This window comes from Nomascus leucogenys, chromosome 3, assembly GCF_006542625.1.
Source record: "Nomascus leucogenys isolate Asia chromosome 3, Asia_NLE_v1, whole genome shotgun sequence".
Classification (NCBI taxonomy): domain Eukaryota; kingdom Metazoa; phylum Chordata; class Mammalia; order Primates; family Hylobatidae; genus Nomascus; species Nomascus leucogenys.
The window spans coordinates 45,836,635-45,852,809 of NC_044383.1; the positions used below are offsets into that span (position 1 = coordinate 45,836,635).

The 16,175-nt window shown below is 38.5% G+C and overlaps 1 protein-coding gene across 1 annotated transcript in view; it reads left to right on the forward strand.

The window, feature by feature from the left end:
• The first annotated feature begins 204 nt into the window (after positions 1-204).
• ATAD1 (ATPase family AAA domain containing 1) overlaps positions 205-16,175 on the forward strand; it is a 73,340-nt gene continuing 57,369 nt past the window's right edge. The window contains exons 1-2 of the mRNA XM_030809297.1: positions 205-320; positions 3,720-3,894. Coding sequence (XP_030665157.1) covers positions 3,733-3,894 — 162 coding nt within the window. The 5' untranslated portion in view covers positions 205-320; positions 3,720-3,732. The remainder of the gene's footprint in view (positions 321-3,719; positions 3,895-16,175) is intronic.

Sequence of the window (16,175 nt, forward strand, 5' to 3'; positions counted from 1 at the left end):
TTTTGTGATAAGCGCCTTCCCAAATGTAATGTCTGTTAAATTCAGAGCCTTAGCGAGTGCTGCTCGCAGACACGCCGGCTTCGCAGAAAGTCTCAGTCCAGCAGGTAACAGGTTAAGCAAGCATCGGGTGCGCCAATTTGCTCTCCCTCACAGTTTCTAAGCCTGGGAGCACACCCCCTCCTCGCCGGCGACCGCGGGCCGCGCATGCTCCGTGCGAGGGAGTGGGCCGCGGCTCCGCCGGAAGCGTTCTCTCCCAGGTTGCATTTCCTTCCTGTGTGAGGCCGGCTAAGGGCACTTGCTCCCGCTGTTTCTGCTCCTACGTGAGTAGCTGGTTCTCGTGGGGGCCTCGTGGGATGGTTGTCGTATCCTTCTGAGGTCCTTTAAGGACCGTCTCGGACCTGGGAACCCCCGGAGGAAAGGTCACCCCGGTCTTCTCCCACGCCCCACCTCAGTGCCGCCCCCAAGCGCCCTGCAGCCCTTAGTATCTAGAGGATTAACCTCCAAGGGCGTCCCGGGCCTCGCCTTGGCGTCCGGCCCGGCCTGGGCTCTTAGGGTCTGCTTAGCTCTTCCCCAAGACTCGTGCCATTCCCGAGGGAATCTTTGTCGGCATCCTGGTCACTGTGGGGGTTTGGGGTCGTCCCGGAAGACTTCAGAATCAGGCGAACCTAGACGAAGGCGGCTGGAATGAACCAGGTCTGATTGTCGCACAGGCGCGGCCACCACCTTGTGCAAAGTCGAAGGTGGTTCTTCAGGGTTGGGCACGCTTTCACAGAAGATGGTGATGTTAATAATAACCCGCCCTCTTTGTGAAGATTGGCAGGCCTTCATTGTTATAGGCTGTATTCGTAGGGCCTTTATGTCTGCAAAACTGGGACTTTTGAGTTTGAGAAACCATTTGTGAAATAGTGCAATGAATTAGGAGAGAAATACTACAGTGAATGCTATGCTATGAATGCTATACATGTAAATAAATTGCTCATAGACGAGATAGTATGATTTCAGTTTTCCACTCGGAAGTGGGGAACTTAAAATGAAACGACCTGATACCATATTTGCCTAACAAATAACTCTAGGTTATAGTGTTTTAGGATGTTTCTTAGTTGCATACAGCACTATCATCGTATATGTACATATTTGTGTATTCATTTTGTTGAACCTAATGTTTATACAGGATTGAAATACACTCCCTGCTGTTGTGTGCACATGCAGCTTTTATTGTATGTTCGCTGTAATGGTATTGCTGCTGTAACAGCCTTACATTGCAGATATATCAATACCAAATGAATGATACATGAGTGTACAATAAAGTATATATAGTTACAGTCTACAAAACAAGTTTCAGTTTCATTGAAGGATTTTGAAGTAATTCGAAAAGATCGACTACTATTTTACAAGTGGCCGTAGTAGACCTAAGTCTTTACTACGTTAAAAATCTCAGAATTGGGAAAGATATAAACGGGTTTTGTGCCTTGACCTTTTATGGGATTAAAAGTTGTTACTATCTTGATGACTGGGATGTGTTCATAACAGCCCTAATTTGTTCATGTAGTTCAATGAATATTCAATAGATGATAGTTTTATCACTACCAACTCTAAACAAACGAAAACGTTTTACTGGAATGCCACCACCTTTCACAGATCAGGTTAATAAAACCCTTATCTTGTCTAAATTATTTTCCTCTGTGAGTATACCCCACGTAGTGATATAACACGTTTCAACTGCATTTTCAACTTTGTGGCTTCTTTTGCTTTCTTTATAATTAATATAATAGCCGGACAGTGTGTTCTTTGAATAGAGTGGTGATATCTTAACAATTATTGTATATCCAATATATAGTGGGTGTCATATATAGATGTTCAGTAAGTGCTAATTGAATGAATTAAGTCACTTAACATCCCTAGGCCAAAGTTTCTTCCTCCAAAATGAAGGCTTTCAATTATTTAGTTGTTAAGTTTAAATTAAATCTAATTATTGCGAAGTGAATGGCTCCTAGTGGAGAAATGTGGAACCTTTTGGAAATCCTTCAGAAGTGACTGTTGCAATGATTGAATGGGAGATTTTCTTCAGTTACAATTTATCTGTTGAACAGATAATTTTTGAATAGCCTCTGTTTTGTGTGTGGCAATTATAAACGTCTGTTTTGTGTGTGACAGTTATAAAGGTAGATAAGATATACATCTTGTTTATAAGGATTTAAACTCTAGTTGAGTAGGTATCTCAAAAGGTCAATAATAATGAAAAGCAAGACATTTTTTAACATAGTGTAATAGGGCAAAATTAATAAGACAGAAGATTTCATGTGATTTGAAAGGCTTTATGGAGCAGATAAAGTTGATTTTTGAAGTTAGGATAGAATTTGACTAATCCTAGGTGAATGAGAGTAAATGGCCCATGCAGCGTACTAGACAGATACGCTGAAGGGAAAATATATGTGGGATTTTCAGATGGTAGTGACTCCAGCTATTTATAGAGTCCCTTTGAAAAGGGGTGAAAGAGAAAATGCTTAAAATTGACTCTGGAGCTAGATTCTAGATTAGAATAGTTTTGAATGCTTGAGAAACGTATAAAGGAAATACTTTGGAGTCTTTCGATTAGAGAGAAGCAGTATATATCCTTGAGTGGAGGTGAGGTGTATAAAAGGAAATAAAAAAATTTTGGAGCTATTCTAGAGGGAGGAAGGTGAAGAGGCTCTTTAATAGTACTGAGAGGAGGATTTTAGAGCTGGAAGGACCGTGGATATTGATCTATGCAGTACCTAACTTTTATCTGCTGACCATACAAATTCTGTTTTTTTCATGTTTATGTGAGTGCAAATATATATTCTCTTTTTCTTATATATCCCATAGCATTCAGCACACTCCTTTGCTGAGAGTATAATGGCAGTATTTGAAGCTAAGATCTTATCTCCCAAAATGTGATAGTCATATCATCCCTAACAAGCTTATTCTTCTGGGTAGTTATTGCCATTGACAGAGGGGTGTATGTCTTCTGTAAGCCTAGCTTTGATTGATGTAGCTGTTCAGGGATATATGCAGAAATAGGCACATTTACCTCATTTTTTTCTCTTTAGCTTGGGTGAGTGCTGTATTTTTGTAGTAGTTGTCTCAGTTCAGGATTTTTCCAAGTTCTATTGCTTCCTACTTAGCCGGGTTGTTGGGAGCAATAGTGTGGCTCAAAAAATGTAATACCACTCATTATTGAGAAAATGTCATGTTTAAATTTAAGCAGGTCTTGAAAACTTTTAAAAGTAGGTATGAGGAAAAAGTGAGCTCACAATTTGAATTTCACTCAGAAATTACCTGGTATATGTTACAGTTAATAGAAGAAATTCTTACCATCACAGTAGTATTGTTGGGCTGCCTTTCTTCAGTTGGATATAGTTGATACTTTCCTAGACTCTGAAATAATTCTTTAAAGCTGTTTGAGTAACTACCTTAAGATATTTACTGTACTTTTCAAATAAAATGATTAATTCTACTACCAAATAAATCTTAGTTTCTAGTCTACTTCTAGTTTGCAAGAGGAGCTTTAAATGTATTTGTTTACTTAACATTTAAAAATCCATTTCTCCTTAAAATGAAACATTTTTTTTAAGGTAGGTAATATTTTAATTTGACTAGAAGTTAGTTTTTCTTTTTTAGTTTAAGCTACTTTGTTAGTCTTCCAATTTTAATAAGTATAGTTATTACCTAGTGACATTTCTGTTTTTGTTTTTAAGGTTAACAATCAAGATGGTACATGCTGAAGCCTTTTCTCGTCCTTTGAGTCGGAATGAAGTTGTTGGTTTAATTTTCCGTTTGACAATATTTGGTGCAGTGACATACTTTACTATCAAATGGATGGTAGATGCAATTGATCCAACCAGAAAGCAAAAAGTAGAAGCTCAGAAACAGGTATGATTGAAATGTTTGAAGATCATTTTTCTTGTGGCTAACAAATATTTTCCCCTCAAACTAAAAATTTGGTAGAGTTAACAAATTGATGAGAAATTCTGTAAGACCCACATGAAAATGTATTGGTACTCATAATTTTTTACTCTTACAAAGTACTAGTTTATTATGACATTAATTGAAGTCATTTTTTACTATATAAACAACTTATCAGAAGAAGAAAAATGAATAAACAATATAATATTGTGAACATCTTCATTAGAATATTTTTGTCAGCTTTAAAGGTAGGATCTAGACAAAATTTTTTAGGCTAACCCAAAATATTTATCTTCAGTAATGATAAGCCTTTTGCTGTGTATGACATCTGAAATGTGGATAATACTGAAACGCTCTCAGTCTTAAACTTATAAGCTACGCTAAAATCTAATTAATGAATTGCTCTAAAAGTTGTTGATTATTAATATAAGCTGTAGTTTTTAACTTTTCATCTGCTGCCTCTTGTGGTCATTTCCTTTTAAAGGTGATATATTTGGTTTCTGTTTGTCATCAAAACATAAAAACCTTAAAGGAGTCTTACAAATTTTTTGTGCTGTTAGGTGGCTTTTCCCTTCTGGCTCTTTTTTTTTTTTTTTTAAACAATAATAACTAAAATATTTATGTCTTATTGAATATCTTATGGTATAATAACAATTTATCTTAAAATAATTGAATAAGATGTTCATGGATTTTTAGATCCGTCCTGTGAGTTGTGACAGATTTATTCAATAAACATTTATTGAGCTCCTAGCAACTGCTTGGTACCAAAGAAAAAAGATTAATAAATCTTGGTCTTTCAAAATGCTATAGGCTATTGTGGGAAATAGGGATGTAAATAAATGACTGTTTTACAATGTTATGCATAGCCCTTAAATCAGTAAAAAGTGAAAACCACAATTTTATGAACACTGCAATAAGTATATATCTGAAAGGCACTTTGGAGAATTCTGAACTTTTTCCTTGAATTTTATTATAAAATAGTTGACTGAAGTTCTGGATTATATTATCAGCCTATTTGTAAGTCTCTGGGAAGTCTGACCAGGGTAGATTTAAAAAAAAAAAAGAAAAACTAATTTGAGTATGTCCATATGTCAACCTAAGTGTCAGGTTTTTTTCTCCAACCTGAATCATGAAAGTCAGTTTAAGTCTGATGTCAAAATATAAGTTACATCGTTTCAACATTTTAAAAAGCAGAGGTGTGACTTTTAAAGATAATTTTGTCTTTTTTTTCCCCTTGGCTTCTAAGAACTCCTGGAATACACGTATAGAAGACATACAGAAAGCTAAATATAGATGCTAAGTACTACAAGCATTCATTGAAAATTATGTGTATAGTATTATTCTAAATATCAGGTATATGAAGTATTAGATACTATGTCCTTCATAGTGTCCATGATAGGGAGAAAAGACTTGTTCATGATAATATAAATTATAACAGTAAGTAGCATATGCCAGTTGCTTATTGAGTAGTGTAGACAGAAACTGTGGCTCTTAGAGAAAATAGTAGTCACCAGTGATTGAGGTAGTTGAAGATGGCTTCATGAAAGATCTTGGCCTCTAGGATAGGCAAGGACAGTTTTAAATAGAATGCACTACTTTTTCCTTCTTTGGTCCTTTTTTGTTTTGTTGGGTGGACTCAGGCTGATAAAAAATACACAGCATTTTAGAATCTATCATCAACTGAAAAGGAGGGATACTTTTTGCTTCCAGCATTATCCCATTCCACAGTAATTTACTAGTGTTTAAAACACTCAGGATGAAATGGGATTTGCTTGGCCAACGGCTATAGCTTCTTGGTTACTCCTCCTCTTCTCTTCCCTACATCTCTGGCCAGCTATTAAACATGCTATTGACTGGCCATGTGGTGGCTCATGCCTGTAATCCCAGCACTTTGGGAGGCTGAGACAGGCAGATCACTTGAGGTCAGGAGTTCGAGATCAGCCTGGCCAACATGGTGAAACCCCATCTCTAATGAAAATACAAAACATTAGCTGGACGTGGTGGTGCACGCCCAGCTACTCGGGAGGTTGAGAATTGCTTGAACCCGGGAGGCAGAGGTTGCAGTGAGCCAAGATCACACCACTGCACTCCAGTCTGGGCCACAGAGAGAGACTCCGTCTCAAAAAAAAAATAAAAATAAATAAATATGCTGTTGACCAATTGAAGACTTCAGCAGGCAGTGTTAATTCATTAAATATATTTGAATGGGTGGGTGATATACAATGTTTTAAGGATAATTCACCTTATAGTAGTATGTAGAAGGAATAGGAGTCAAGAGGGACTAGAAGCAAGATCTGTTGGTGATAGACTGCAACAGTCCTGGCAAAGACTTAGAATAAGAGGGTGACAAAAGGAATGAAATGAGTGAAATAGACTAACACAAATGAATGCAGGAAGGACTTTGTGATGATATGGGAAAAGAAAAAGGACATCTTAAAAATGAACCAAAGATTTGTCTGGATACCTCAAAGACTCATAATATCTTTTATAGAGTTTCGGAAACTGGTAGGTAGTGCAAATTTATGAGAAGATGACGTTTGATCTGGCCATGTTGGGTTTGTGTTGGTGGTAGGAATTCAGGAGGAAATGTTCATACAGCAATTGAAGTTGCAGGTCTGAATCTCAGAAAAAAGGTCAATCCAGAGGTATATTTCCTTATCGATGGTTATAAGTAGTTGACGTCATTAGAGCAGTGAGTCTCACCTAGGGTAGAGTAGGCCATATGGTTATTCCTGTATGTGTATATATCATTTGTAGAACTATTCCCAAACTATTCCCCATCTCCCTTCACCACCATCAAGATTTATACATATATTTTTGAGAAATTCTAATGTAATTGTCACTATAATAAATGGTAATGACTATACTAAGAGTGATGAAGTCTCCAAAAGAGATGGTATAATGCAACATAATTGGTAAGCTGAAGAATAAGCCTTGATACATTTCCTTCATTTAGAGTGTAGAAAGGTATGATGTGCAGCCAGTGAAGAATGAATAGGTCAATATGGGTAACAAGACTGACTCCTGCTGAAAACAGCTAAACAATCTTGACAATTTTTTTAAAATCTTGTTTTATTTATTAATTAATTTATTTATTTATTTTTGAGATGGAGTCTTGCTCTGTTGCACAGGCTGGAGTGCAGTGGCACAATCTCAGCTCACTGCACCCTGCGTCTTCCGGGTTCAAGCGATTCTCCTGCCTCAGCCTCCAGAGTAGCTGGGATTACAGAAGCATGCCACCACACCTGGCTAATTTTTGTATTTTTAGTAGAGACAGGATTTCACCATGTTGACCAGGCTAGTCTTGAACTCCCTTTGGCCTCCCAAACTGCTGAGATTACAAGTGTGGGCCACCGTGCCTGGCCTAAAAATCTTAAAGGCATTCATGAGCTATCAACAAAGTAAAGAATGCAGGTTAAAAACTTAAGGCAAAAATTTCAGAAAGATAAGGTGAGCTTGATTGCCAGCCTTTACCTTGAGAGAATTTGCTGAATTCTGTTTTTATGATTTCAGAGGGGCTCAGTATACAAAACATAAGGCCAATCTAAAGTAGGTAGTCTCATAGATGATACTCCTATAAATCTGGAACCCCAAAAGGCTATCTGTAGTATTTCAACTAAAGATGAAGACATAATATTTTAAAGATGAATAGTTTAAAGAGAGAAATTTAAGCCATATGCTTGGTGAAGTAACACATCTAAAATATAGATTCAGAAAGGTTGAAAGTAAAAAGATGGAAAATGCATATACCACACAAATACAAGAAGAAAACTGGCTGGGCAAAAAGAAATTGTAATGCAAAGATATTGGAGAAAATGTTTGCTACATAAATGATGAAAGATTCAGTTCACCAATAAATATAACAGTTCTATTTGTAACTATTGATGTAGCCTGAAAATATATGAAGCAAAAATATGGTAGAACTACAGAGAAAAATAGACATCTCCATCAACGTGGTGAGAGATTTTTAACACCTAATAATTGTTCAGATTTTTTTTAAATTAAGGATATAGAAGACTTAAATAAAAAATGGACATGTATAGTATATTGTGCCAAAATAAATACAAAATACATATCTCAAGCACATATGATTTGTGAAAATAAACCAAATACTAGATAATAAAGCAAATCTCAAGTTTCATAATATTGGTAGCGTATTTATTACATTCCTGGCTATGGTGCAGTACAGTAGAGATGATTAGAAAAATAAGTTTGGAAAGTATAAAATATTTTAAAATGACTCCTGGGTAAAAGAAAGCACATAATAATGAAATGAATGGAAATAATAACATAAGTTAATGAAAAAGTGAATATACAGTAGAGAAAAATCAATAAAACCCAAAATTGTTTTTTTGAAAAGACATAAAATCAAGACTTGTCAAACCGACAAGAAAAAAGTTACCAATAAAATACTACCTGGAACAAAAAAGGCATAATATTGCTGCAGATATTAAAAACAAGGGCTGGGTACGGTGGCTTACACCTGTAATCCTAGCACTTTGAGAGGCTGAGGTGGGTAGATCACCTGAGGTCAGGAATTTGAGACCAGCCTGGCCAACATTGTGAAACCCTGTCTCTACTAAAAATACAAAATTAGCCGGGCATGGTGGCACGTTCCTGTAGTCCCAGCTACTCAGGAGGAGAATCGCTTGAATCCAGGAGGCGGGGGTTATAATGAGCCGAGATTGCGCCATTGCACTCCAGCCTGGGCAACAAGAGAGAAACTCCATCTCAAAATAAATAAATAAAACTAACAAATAAAATAAGGACTGTTCATAACTATAGTGGGCCCTTGAACAACAAACAACGTGTTTAAACTGTATAGGTCCACTCATAAGCAGATTTTTTTTTTTAATGAAAGTTAAACTGAGTGTGCCCATCTCTTCTGCCACTCTTTCCACCTTCACCTCTTTTACCTCTGCCAACCTGAGACAGAAAGACCAGCCTCTCTTCCTCACGCTACTCAACACGAAGACAAGGATGAAGTTAATGTATTTCCCTTTATGATTTTTTAAATAACATACTTTCTCTAGGTTACTTTATTGCAAGAATACAGTATACAAACTATGTTATTAACTGTTTCTGTTAGTGATCAGGTCAACAGTAGGCTATTTTAGTAGTTCAGTTTTGTGGGGAGTCAAAAGTTCTCTATGGATTTTTGAGTGTGGTAGGGTCAGCATCCCAATCCCTGTATTGTGTAAGGGTCAACTGTATGTCGATAAATTTGAGAACTTAGGTATGGGTAAACCCTTAGAAAAATATGCATTTCTAAAACTGACTTAAGAAGTAGAATACATGGTTAGTTCCATAACTGTGAAATAAGTTAATAGTGAAAATATCTTTTTATAAAGAAAACTTCAGGCCCATAGAACTTCATAGCAAATTCTGCCAGTATTTAAGGACCAAATTAATAATAACCAATTTATGCAAATTCTTCTAGAATATAGAAAAAGAGGGAACACTTACAAACCTTTTTGTGAGGCTAGCGTAACTACAGTTCTAAAACCTATAGTAGTCTGTAATTTCTCTCTCTCCCTTCTAAATTGGTATAAGAATCTTAAATGTCAGCAAGTTAAATTCAGCAATATAGAAAAAATATAATGTGACCAGTTGGATTTATCCCAGAGTTTAAGCCTGGCTTCATTTAAGGGATTGGAAATCAATATAATATGCAACATTAACAGATGAAAGAATAAAACCTATATGATTCTCCCAATAAATGCAGAAAAGGCCTTAAGCATTCATTCATGGTTTTAGAAAAGCTCTTAATAAAATGGGAACAGAAGATAGTGTTATTTTTGTTTTGTTTTGTTTTTTGTGTTTTTTTTATTTTTTATTTTTTATTTTTTTTCCTTTTTTTTTTTTTATTATACTTTAGGGTTTTAGGGTACATGTGCACAATGTGCAGGTTTGTTACATATGTATCCATGTGCCATGTTGATTTCCTGCACCCATTAACTCGTCATTTAGCATTAGGTGTATCTCATAATGCTGTCCCTCCCCCCTCCCCCCACCCCACAACAGTCCCCGGAGTGTGATGTTCCCCTTCCTGTGTCCATGAGTTCTCATTGTTCAATTCCACCTATGAGTGAGAACATGTGGTGTTTGGTTTTTTGTCCTTGCGATAGATTACTGAGAATGATGTTTTCCAGTTTCATCCATGTCCCTACAAAGGACACGAACTCATCATTTTTTATGGCTGCATAGTATTCCATGGTGTATATGTGCCACATTTTCTTAATCCAGTCTATTGTTGTTGGACATTTGGGTTGGTTCCAACTCTTTGCTATTGTGAATAGTGCCGCAATAAACATACGTGTGCATGTGTCTTTATAGCAGCATGATTTATAGTCCTTTGGGTATATACCCAGTAATGGGATGCCTGGGTCAAATGGTATTTCTAGTTCTAGATCCCTGAGGAATCGCCACACTGACTTCCACAATGGTTGAACTAGTTTACAGTCCCACCAACAGTGTAAAAGTGTTCCTATTTCTCCACATCCTCTCCAGCACCTGTTGTTTCCTGATTTTTTAATGATGGCCATTCTAACTGGTGTGAGATGGTATCTCACTGTGGTTTTGATTTGCATTTCTCTGATGGCCAGTGATGATGAGCATTTCTTCATGTGTTTTTTGGCTGCATAAATGTCTTCTTTTGAGAAGTATCTGTTCATGTCCTCTGCCCACTTTTTGATGGGGTTGTTTGTTTTTTTCTTGTAAATTTGTTTGAGTTCATTGTAGATTCTGGATATTAGCCCTTTGTCAGATGAGTAGGTTGCAAAAATTTTCTCCCATTCTGTAGGTTGCCTGTTCACTCTGATGGTAGTTTCTTTTGCTGTGCAGAAGCTCTTTAGTTTAATGAGATCCCATTTGTCAATTTTGCCTTTTGTTGCCATTGCTTTTGGTGTTTTAGACGTGAAGTCCTTGCCCACGCCTATGTCCTGAATGGCATTGCCTAGGTTTTCTTGTAGGATTTTAATGGTTTTAGGTCTAACATTTAAGTCTTTAATCCATCTTGAATTAATTTTTGTATAAGGTGTAAGGAAGGCATCCAGTTTCAGCTTTCTACATATGGCTAGCCAGTTTTCCCAGCACCATTTATTAAATAGGGAATCCTTTCCCCATTTCTTGTTTTTGTCAGGTTTGTCAAAGATCAGATAGTTGTAGATATGCGGCATCATTTCTGAGGGCTCTGTTCTGTTCCATTGATCTATGTCTCTGTTGTGGTACCAGTACCATGCTGTTTTGGTTACTGTAGCCTTGTAGTATAGTTTAAAGTCAGGTAGCGTGATGCCTCCAGCTTTGTTCTTTTGGCTTAGGATTGACTTGGCGATGCAGGCTCTTTTTTGGTTCCATATGAACTTTAAAGTAGTTTTTTCCAATTCTGTGAAGAAAGTCATTGGTAGCTTGATGGGGATGGCATTGAATTATAAATTACCTTGGGCAGTATGGCCATTTTCACGATATTGATTCTTCCAACCCATGAGCATGGAATGTTCTTCCATTTGTTTGTATCCTCTTTTATTTCATTGAGCAGTGGTTTGTAGTTCTCCTTGAAGAGGTCCTTCACATCCCTTGTAAGTTGGATTCCTAGGTATTTTATTCTCTTTGAAGCAATTGTGAATGGGAGTTCACTCATGATTTGGCTCTCTGTTTGTCTGTGATTGGTGTACAAGAATGCTTGTGATTTTTGTACATTAATTTTGTATCCTGAGACTTTGCTGAAGTTGCTAATCAGCTTAAGGAGATTTTGGGCTGAGACAATGGGGTTTTCTAGATATACAATCATGTCATCTGCAAACAGGGACAATTTGACTTCCTCTTTTCCTAATTGAATACCCTTTATTTCCTTCTCCTGCCTGATTGCTCTGGCCAGAACTTCCAGCACTATGTTGAATAGGAGCGGTGAGAGAGGGCATCCCTGTCTTGTGCCAGTTTTCAGAGGGAATGCTTCCAGTTTTTGCCCATTCAGTATGATATTGGCTGTGGGTTTGTCGTAGATAGCTCTTATTATTTTGAGATACGTCCCATCAATACCTAATTTATTGAGAGTTTTTAGCATGAAGGGTTGTTGAATTTTGTCAAAGGCCTTTTCTGCATCTATTGAGATAATCATGTGGTTTTTGTCTTTGGTTCTGTTTATATGCTGGATTACATTTATTGATTTGCGTATGTTGAACCAGCCTTGCATCCCAGGGATGAAGCCCACTTGATTATGGTGGATAAGCTTTTTGATGTGCTGCTGGATTCGGTTTGCCAGTATTTTATTGAGGATTTTTGCATCAATGTTCATCAAGGATATTGGTCTGAAATTCTCTTTTTTGGTTATGTCTCTGCCAGGCTTTGGTATCAGGACGATGCTGGCTTCGTAAAATGTGTTAGGGAGGATTCCCTCTTTTTCTATCGATTGGAATAGTTTCAGAAGGAATGGTACCAGTTCCTCCTTGTACCTCTGGTAGAATTCAGCTGTGAATCCATCAGGTCCTGGACTCTTTTTGGTTGGTAAGCTATTGATTGTTGCCACAATTTCAGAACCTGTTATTGGCCTATTCAGAGATTCAACTTCTTCCTGGTTTAGTCTTGGGAGGGTGTATTTGTTGAGGAATTTATCCATTTCTTCTAGATTTTCTAGTTTATTTGCACAGAGGTGTTTGTAGTATTCTCTGATGGTAGATTGTATTTCTGTGGGATTGGTGGTGATATCCCCTTTTTCGTTTTTTATTGCATCTATTTGATTCTTCTCTCTTTTCTTCTTTATTAGTCTTGCTAGCGGTCCATCAATTTTGTTGATCTTTTCAAAAAACTAGCTCCTGGATTCATTAATTTTTTGAAGGGTTTTTTGTGTCTCTATTTCCTTCAGTTCTGCTCTGATTTTAGTTATTTCTAGCCTTCTGCTAGCTTTTGAATGTGTTTGCTCTTGCTTTTCTAGTTCTTTTAATTGTGATGTTAGGGTGTCAATTTTGGATCTTTCCTGCTTTCTCTTGTGGGCATTTAGTGCTATAAATTTCCCTCTACACACTGCTTTGAACGTGTCCCAGAGATTCTGGTATGTTGTGTCTTTGTTCTCGTTGGTTTCAAAGAACATCTTTATTTCTGCCTTCATTTCATTATGTACCCAATAGTCATTCAGGAGCAGGTTGTTCAGTTTCCATGTAGTAGAGCGGTTTTGAGTGAGTTTCTTAATCCTGACTTCTAGTTTGGTTGCACTGTGGTCTGAAAGACAGTTTGTTATAATTTCTGTTCTTTTACATTTGCTGAGGAGAGCTTTACTTCCAACTATGTGGTCAATTTTGGAATAGGTGTGATGTGGTGCTGAAAAAAATGTATATTCTGTTGACTTGGGGTGGAGAGTTCTGTAGATGTCTATTAGGTCCACTTTATGTAGAGCTGAGTTCAATTCCTGGATATCCTTGTTAACTTTCTGTCTCGTTGATCTGTCTAATGTTGACAGTGGGGTGTTAAAATCTCCCATTATTATTGTGTGGGAGTTTAAGTCCCTTTGTAGGTCACTGAGGACTTGCTTTATGAATCTGGGTGCTCCTGTGTTGGGTGCATATATATTTAGGATAGTTAGCTCTTCTTGTTGAATTGATCCCTTTACCATTATGTAATGGCCTTCTTTGTCTCTTTTGATCTTTGTTGGTTTAAAGTCTATTTTATCAGAGACTAGGATTGCAACCCCTGCCTTTTTTTGTTTTCCAGTTGCTTGATAGATCTTCCTCCATCCCTTTATTTTGAGTCTATGTGTGTCTCTGCACGTGAGATGGGTTTCCTGAATACAGCACACTGATGGGTCCTGACTCCTTATCCAGTTTGCCAGTCTGTGTCTTTTGATTGGAGCATTTAGCCCATTTACATTAAACGTTAATATTGTTATGTGTGAATCTGATCCTGTCATTATGATGTTAGTTGGTTATTTTGCTCGTTAGTTGCTATAGTTTCTTCCTAGCCTCGATGGTCTTTACAATTTGGCGTGTTTTTGCAGTGGCTGGTACCAGTTGTTCCTTTCCATGTTTAGTGCTTCCTTCAGGAGCTCTTTTAGGGCAGGCCTGGTGGTGACAAAATCACTCAGCATTTGCTTGTCTGTAAAGTATTTTATTTCTCCTTCACTTATGAAGCTTAGTTTGGCGGGATAGGAAATTCTGGGTTGAAAATTCTTTTCTTTAAGAATGCTGAATATCGGCCCCCACTCTCCTCTGGCTTGTAGAGTTTCTGCCAAGAGATCAGCTGTTAGTCTGATGGGCTTCCCTTTGTGGGTAACCCGACCTTTCTCTCTGGCTGCCCTTAACATTTTTTCCTTCATTTCAACTTTGGTGAATCTGACAGTTATGTGTCTTGGAGTTGCTCTTCTCGAGGAGTATCTTTGTGGTGTTCTCTGTATTTCCTGAATCTGAATGCTGGCCTGCTTTGCTAGATTGGGGAAGTTCTCCTGGATAATATCTTGCAGAGTGTTTTCCAACTTGGTTCCATTCTCCCCATCATTTTCAGGTACACCAATCAGACGTAGGTTTGGTCTTTTCACATAGTCCCAAATTTCTTGGAGGCTTTGTTCATTTCTTTTTATTCTTTTTTCTCTAAACTTCCCTTCTCTCTTCATTTCATTCATTTCATCTTCCATCAGCGATACCCTTTCTTCCAGTTGATCGCATCTGCTACTGAGGCTTCTGCAATCTTCACGTAGTTCTCGAAACTTGGCTTTCAGCTCCATCAGCTCCTTTAAGCCCTTCTCTCCATTGGTTATTCTAGTTATCCATTCTTCTAATTTTTTTTCAAAGTTTTTAACTTCTTTGCTATTGTTTTGAATTTCCTCCCGTAGCTCAGAGTAGTTTGATCGTCTGAAGCCTTCTTCTCTCAACTCGTCAAAGTCATCCTCCATCCAGCTTTGTTCCGTTGCTGGTGAGGAACTGCGTTCCTTTGGAGGAGGAGAGGTGCTCTGTTTTTTAGAGTTTCCAGTTTTTGTGTTCTGTTTTTTCCCCATCTTTGTGGATTTATCCACTTTTTGTCTTTGATGATGGTGATGTACAGATGGGTTTTTGGTGTGGATGTCCTTTCTGTTTGTTAGTTTTCCTTCTGCCAGACAGGACCCTCAGCTGCAGGTCTGTTGGAGTTTACTAGAGTTCCACTCCAGACCCTGTTTGGCTGGGTGTCAGCAGCGGTGGCTGCAGAACAGCGGATTTTCGTGAGACCACAAATTCAGCTGTCTGATAGTTCCTCTGAAAGTTTTGTCTCAGAGGAGTACCCGGTTGAATGAGGTGTCAGTCTGTCCCTACTGGGGGGTGCCTCCCGGTTAGGCTGCTCAGGGGTGAGGGACCCACTTTAGAAGGCAGTCTGTCGGTTCTCAGATCTCCAGCTGCATGCTGGGAGAACCACTACTCTCTTCAAAGCTGTCAGTCAGACAGGGACATTTAAGTCTGTGGAGTTTCTTGCTGAGTTTTTGTTTGTCTGTGCCCTGCCCCCAGAGGTGGAGCCTACAGAGGCAGGCAGGCCTCCTTGAGCTGTGGTGGGCTCCACCCAGTTCGAGCTTCCTGGCTGCTTTGTTTACCTAAGCAAGCCTGGGCAATGGCGGGCGCCCCTCCCCCAGCCTCGCTGCTGCCTTGCAGCTTGATCTCAGACTGCTGTGCTAGCAATCAGCGAGACTCAGTGGGCATGGGACCCTCCGAGCCAGGTGCGGGACACAATCTCCTAGTGTGCCGTTTTCCAGGCCCGTTGGACAAGCGCAGTATTAGGATGGGACTGATCCGATATTCCAGGTGCAGTCTGTTTCCCCTTTCTTTGACTAGGAAAGGGAACTCCCTGACCCCTTGAGCTTCCCGAGTGAGGCAATGCCTCGCCCTGCTTCGGCTCGCGCACACCGACTGTCCTGTACCCACTGTTAGGCACTCCCTAGTGAGATGAAACCGGTACCTCAAGCAGAAATGCAGAAATCATCCGTCTTCTGTGTCGCTGGGGCTGGGAGCTGGAGACCGGAGCTGTTCCTATTCGGCCATCTTGGCTCCACCCCTTTTGTGTTTTTTTTAGACGGAGCCTTGCTCTGTCACCCAGGCTGGAGTGCAGTGGCATGATCTTGGCTCACTGCAACCTCCACCTCCCGGGTTCAGGCAATCTTTAACTTGATAAAATGAATTTACTAAAACAAATGTATTTTATAGTGAAGAATTGGAAACATTCTCTTTATGATTAGGAGCAAGCCTGTTGTATTTCATTACTTTTCATTACTTTCATTATTTTTTTTTTTTTTGGCTTTTCTT